Source organism: Trichechus manatus, unplaced genomic scaffold (assembly GCF_000243295.1).
Source record: "Trichechus manatus latirostris isolate Lorelei unplaced genomic scaffold, TriManLat1.0 scaffold00051, whole genome shotgun sequence".
Lineage (NCBI taxonomy): Eukaryota > Metazoa > Chordata > Mammalia > Sirenia > Trichechidae > Trichechus > Trichechus manatus.
This window is the reverse complement of record NW_004443987.1, coordinates 301,086-307,482: the sequence shown is the minus strand read 5'-3', so window position 1 is coordinate 307,482 and position 6,397 is coordinate 301,086. Positions and strand designations below refer to the sequence as shown.

Genomic DNA, 6,397 nt, shown 5'->3' with positions numbered 1-6,397 from the left:
GTTATGTGCCCGTTGAGTCAATTTCGACTCATAATGACCCCACGTGACAGAGTAGAAATGCCCCGTAGGTTTTTCTAGGCTGTAATCTTTACAGGAGCAGATTGCCAGGTCTTTCTTCTGAAGAGCCGCTGGGTGGGTTCAACGGTTAGCAGCCGAGTGCTTAACTGTTGCACCACCAGGGCTCCTTACCCAGGGACCTAGCCACTGCTATAATATATGAGAGACTGATACTGGATACTAATGCCGTGATAGAAAGAAGATTCCACGTGCTAAGCCTCATTTCCATCAGTGAGAAAGCAGTTGGCCCTTTCATGGATGTAATGAGACTAATTTCATCACATGCTGTGGAAAATCCAAATAAAGCCCCTTGAATGGAAAGCAGGTTATTCTGTGACTTCACTAGTCTGTAAGGCACTGGATCCATCAGGAATTGAGTCTTCATTAAGTCATCCAGGAGTCATCTATGAAGTTCTAAAACACCTGACAGGAGGCCATGAGTTCAGCCAGAACTTCAAAAGGTCGTAAACCACTTGTGTAAAATGGCCAAGATTAGAAAACTGGATGTCTTTCCAAAGATTAATTTATAGATCACATTGTAAACTTGCTAGTTTTGTTTAGGAAATTTTTGTATTTAAAGTGTCAGTAATCGCTAGTCTGTTTTGAAAGCTGTGAAATAGTTTATAGTAACTAGAAAATACTTTTTAATGTAGCACCAACGAACGAGTCTTGTTATTTTTACAACATGAGTATGTTTTCAGTGTCGAATGGAAATGGCCTTACCGCACTTTTCGATTACAAAAACCACGAATGTATGGTATGGTAATGTTAAAAGAAAAAAAAAAAAAAAGGAGTTGGGGGGAATATAACCCAAAAGAAAGTTAAACCTAAACTTGCACGCTCCACTTGCCTTCCTTACACCCCTTCCCTAGCCAATTTTGGTACAGACCAGTGGACTAAGGGAGAGGGGGTTGTGTAGGGAGGGTGGGAAGGCTGGTCTTATAGCCTAAGAGAGAACTAGAGGATTCCTCAAAGAAGCTGAAAAGGCCAAGGGCAAGGCTTGTGGAGGAGAAGGGTAGGGGGGCGCAGAGCCTCCCTGGTAACCTGAGAAGTGCAAACTCCATCTGCTGGGCGGTGATGCTACTTGTGGCCCCTGGGATTGGAGAAGATCGAGATGAGTGACAAGCGGTGCGCGCAGGGGCACCGCGCACAAAGGAGTGGGGGGGGGGTGTCTGTGTGTGGGCGGGGTGGGGGGTTGGGGGGGGTCCTGCTGCACTGCCCGGCCCCCGTTGGGAGTGGGATGGCCAGCTCGGCGGTGACGCGCGGCCCTCACGTGACCGCGAGCTGCAGAGCGACGCAGACTTCAGTGCAGTCATCACTCCAGTCTGGGTACCAGCTGCCCGGCGCACGGCGGGCTGGCATCGGCCCGGGCAAAGAGCAGCAGGTAAGGCCGGGGGCCGCGCGCTTCCCCCAGCCGCAGTCGCCTGCCGACCCCAGAATTGGGTGCGGGGGTGGAAGGGGGCAATAGGGGCTCAAGTTGGAGAAACCTTCACCTCTGAATCTCCTGACGCCTCCCCCCTCCGCCGCCCCACATAGGTGCGAGGGAACAGTGAGCTTTGACTGGGCGAATGGTGGGGGGAGTGTCTCAAGAGGGAAATACAGAGATTAAGATACCCATCTTCCTCTCTGATTCTAATCACTGACTGCACATGTCCGCTCCACCTTCTTCCCGTTTCAGTGGAAGGGATGCGCCACGGCGGCGTTTGCAGAGAAAATGATTGGCCTTAGTGACTGGATGGCGAGGATGGTTTCTCAAAATGTGGGGAGGGATGTTTTGACAACCAAGTTCCTGAATCCGGAAAAGCTAGTATTGGGATCTGTATCCTGGATGCTGGTCCCGTCACTCAGTGCCTTTACTCTTTCCTGTCTGTCGCACAACAGTCTGGTGTGGGACCGTTTGTGGCCAGGCAAGGGAAGAAGGAGAGGAGCAAACTACCCAGGATCTGTGGAGGTTAGTGTGATCACAGGCACTGTTTGTGAACCATTGAGTTTCAATATAAATTCTATGTGACAGGCATTTAGGTGCACTATTTGGTTGGGATTTGGGATGGGGCTAGCTAGGGGACTTTTCTTAGACTGCATTTACTGACCAAGCTTAGGAATTTTAACTTAGGTGTATGTTGATGATTAATAAAGACAACAAACTTTTCTACGGATGCTTTCATTTGCAGTTCAGATAATATTGAGAATATACCAATTGTTGTATCAAATGATCTTACTATTTTTTTTTTGTGTCTTTGTGGGGAGGGGGGTAGTGATTTTACAGAAGCAAAAGCCTTCCCCTACATCTTGTTTCCTCTACTGCTGGAGACTCTTAGAGATAATGGGTTTAATGGCGAGCAGATGGCGAGAGGCTGTGATTCTAGAGTCTGGGATCTAGGGGCCTCCATTTCTCCCACCATCCTCCAGTTTTTCAGGTACCCCCATCTACCTGACCATCTTGATGAAGGAAATGGTGGGCTTTTGGGAGAAATCCCTAGAACCCTACAGGTGATTTGCAAACAAATTGCCTCTGTCTTTCCCCTTTCACTTTTCCTACCTCCCTTTTCCACTCTGCCCATTTCAGTGCTGGGGAAGCCCCAGGTTCTGCCTGCCAGGGAAATGGGTCTCTGCATCCAGAAAGGCAGGTATCAGAACCCACGTCTTAGATGCCGGGATGTCCCACACACTCAACATTCACACTTTTCTTTTTCTCTGTTTGTTCCTAGGTCTTCCCATAGACTCCCAGTGGGGTGTTTATCACTGGAAACAAGAGAAAGACGGAGAGACTGGCTTGGAACCATGGAGGTTGGTGTGAAGGTGGGCGGTGCCTGGGGATGACAAGAAAGGGTGGATACAACAGGTGGCTGAGACTTGAGAGTGTCTCAGAGGAGGGCACTTCTGCCTTTCCTACACTCTGCCAGATTTCCATAGTGCTGCCACATGCCCTGTTGATTTTTCTGCAAGAAATGGTAGGATTATTGGGGTAAGGATGAGCTGGAGTGTGAGTGACAGGAGAAGATTTGAGAGGGGGACCACAAGATGGGACACATTAGCAAACTGGACCTGGGCTCTGGAAAGGCAGATTTTGGGGTCAGGGACCAGGGTGCTTGTCTGTTGCACCAAGGACTCAGTCTTCATTACCTCCTGTTTGTTTACTGGTCCATAGATCTGCCTGTAGGTCTGCTGTAGGGATTGGCACCACTGGAAGCGAAGAAACAAGAGGAAATTGCCCCGATCAGTATAAACTGGTAAGAGGATGGGGACTGCCTGTGTAACCTGTAGGGTGCATGCATCCAGCATGCATCCAGTAAGGATCAGTGTCCAGTCTGGAGGATCCTCAGCTTCTCCCTTTCCCAGTTGCCTTTCCCACAACCCCTGTCACCTACCCCAACCCCACCCCTCACCTTTGTTTTGGTACAGGGAAAAGAGTATGACAGCACCTAGGGTAGTGGAGTGAAATGAGGGGGATAAAGAGGTAGTTTGCTAATAATTTGCCTATCCCATCAAGAACAGAATCTCTACTCCCATCTATCCCTCCATTCTGTCTGTCTGTCTCTAGGTCTAAAGATCGCATGAATTTATAGATCTGCTTTATGGTGTATCATCAATCAAGAGAAGCAGAGAGGAGGGAACTGCCTCAGATCATTACAGATTGGTATGAGAACGGGAAACTATGGGAGTGATGACCAGAGTAGGTCCAGTAAAAATCAAGGTCTGGAGACTTCTCAGTCTCCCACTCCAAGCCAGATCTCCCACTATCCTGCCCACTCTTCATTTGGTGTAGGGAAATGTGTATGGAAGCATCTTGGGGGAAAATTGTTGAACTTGGAGAGATGGGGAGGGGATGAAATAAGAGGGATGGAGAGAGAGTTTCTTAATCATCCACTTCTTCCACCAAATACATGATTTCCTTTTTTTCCCTGTCCTTCTGTGTATCTATCTGTATGATGCAACAGAATTAGAAGAGAAATTTTAGTCCAATTTCCTTCCTCCACTTCTAGGTCCACCTCTAGTGGCAGCTGTAGTGGCCTTTGAGTGGCTGAAGACCTACACCCAAACCTACCATCCTCTTTCCCCAGCCTAAGTGAGCACTGTCTGTTCCTTGTTCGTGCCTTCAACAGGGGTGATTACATGGGCCGCATTCAGGAAGTGGGCTGGGTGACTGCAGGACTGGTGATCTGGGCTGGCACCTGTTACTACATTTACAGATTAACCAAGGGAAGAGCCCAGAGTGTGAGGAGACTGACCAGAAATGGGTCCAGAGTCAAGATGGAGACTATGGTTGAGGTGCAGAACCAGACTTTGGCCAAGAGTGAAGCCATGGCTGGGGCAGAGATTGAGAGTATACCCAAGGCCAAGATTGGAGCAGAAAGTGGAGCAAGAGGTGGGACTAAGGCTGAAGTAGCCCTAGCCACTGCTATAGCCAGCCCCAAGGTCAACTCCCAGGTCAAGGCAATGACTGGGACAGAGGCCAAGGCAGAGGCAGAGCTCCAATCTGAGACCAAAGCAGTTTTTGGAACAGTGATCAAGACAGAGGCAATGGCTCTAAATAGGGCCAAGGCCAAAGCCAGGGAAGTTTCCAAGAAAGAGGCAATGACGCAAACTGAGGCTGAGGCTGGGAGAGTAGTAAAGAAAGAGGCAGTGACCCAGACCAAGGCTAAAGCTTGGGCACTGGCTGCCAGGGCAGAGGTCAAGAAAGAAGCAATGACCCAGACCAAAGCTGAAGCTTGTACATTGGCTGTAAAAGAGACAGAGATTAAAAGAGTAATGGTGACACAGACTGAGGTCTTGGCAGTGACCAGGGAAGTGGTCAAGATGGGAGCAATGAACAAGACTGGAATTGTGGCTGAGACCAAGGCAAGAGCCATGGAAGAGACTGTGAGTGTAGCCAAGACTCAGTCTGAGGCCAGGCCTGGTGCCATGGTTGATGCTAAGGGAAACCCTAATGTCACATCTCGGGTAGTGGCTGGAGTGGAAATGAGGTCTTGCGCACAGTCTCAGGCTGTGGACAAGATCCAGGTTGAGGACATGCCTGGTACCAGGATTGAGGCCAGGGGGAATTACAAAACCACATCTAGGGCAGAGTCTGGGGCAGATATGAAGGCTTCTACTCAGCCTCAGAATGTTGCTAAGGCCCAGGCTGAGGGCATGCCTGGAGCAAGGGTTGATGTCGAGAGTAGTACAAATGCCATGTGTAAGGCAAGGACTGGGGAAGATATGACAGCTTATATACAATCTCAGAGTATGGCCAAGAAACAGGCTGAAGCTATGCCTGGTGCCAGGGTTGATGGCAGGGGAAATGTATCTAGGGCAATGACTGGAGTCAACATGAGAGCTGCTGTTCAGCCTCAAGTTGTAGCTGGTGCTCAGGCTGAGGCCATGCCTGATGCCAGGGTTAAAGCTAGAGGCAAACCCAAGGCTATGTCTAAAGCAGAGGCCAGGGCAAACCTAAGAGCCAATGCCCAGGCTGAGACCTTGCCTGATGACAGGGTTAAGTCTAGAGGCAATCTCAATGCCATGTCTAAGGATGGGGCTGAGATAGACATGTTATCCTGTACACAGCCTCAGCCTGTGGCCAGTGTCTGGGCTGATGCCTTGTCTGATGGCAAAATTAAAGCTAAGGCCAATACCAATGCCATGTCTAAGGAAGGAACTGGGACAGACACAAAGGCACAGCCTCAAGCTACGACCAAGAGCCAGGCTGAGGCCTTACCTAGTGCTAAACGTAAGGTTAGGGGCAAAGCAAATGCCAAGTCTAAGACAAAGGCTGGGACAGACATGAAAGCTTTTGCACAACCTCAGGCTGGGAACAAGACTCAGGCTGAGGCCACGTCTGATTCTACGGTTGATGGCAGGGGGGATCTTAATGCCATTTCTAGGGCAGGGGCTAAGGCAGACTTGAGGACCTGTGGTCAGCCTCAGGCTGTGGCCAGTTCCCAGGCTGAGGCCTTGCCTGGTGTCAGGCATAAGGTCAGGGTCAATCCCAATGCTGCATCTAAGGCAGAGGCTGAGGCAGATACAGGGGACTCTGCCCAGCCTCAGACTGTGGCCAGTCCCCAGGTGGAAACCTTGCCTGGTGGCAGGAATAAGGCCAGGGGCAACCGCAATGCTGTGTCTAAGGCAGAGGCTGGGGCAGATATAAGGGACTCCGCCCAGCCTCAGACTATGGCCAGTCCCCAGGTGGAGACCTTGCCTGGTGGCAGGAATAAGGCTAGGGGCAACCACAATGCTTTGTCTAAGGCAGAGGCTGGGGCAGATACAAAGGACTCTGCCCAGCCTCAGACTGTGGCCAGTTCCCAGGCTGAAGCCTTGCCTGGTGGCAGGAATAAGGCCAGGGGCAACCACAATGCTGTGTCTA

General features: G+C 50.2%; 1 protein-coding gene across 1 annotated transcript in view; it reads left to right on the top strand.

Annotated features, from left to right (window-relative positions):
* Positions 1-1,297: 1,297 nt before the first annotated feature.
* Positions 1,298-6,397, top strand: part of ARMCX4 (armadillo repeat containing X-linked 4) — a 12,880-nt gene continuing 7,780 nt past the window's right edge. The window contains 8 exon segments of the mRNA XM_012555876.1: positions 1,298-1,500; positions 1,594-1,628; positions 2,624-2,684; positions 3,206-3,259; positions 3,261-3,287; positions 3,599-3,688; positions 4,039-4,085; positions 4,088-4,917. Of these exon segments, the coding sequence (XP_012411330.1) occupies positions 1,298-1,500; positions 1,594-1,628; positions 2,624-2,684; positions 3,206-3,259; positions 3,261-3,287; positions 3,599-3,688; positions 4,039-4,085; positions 4,088-4,917 (1,347 nt within the window).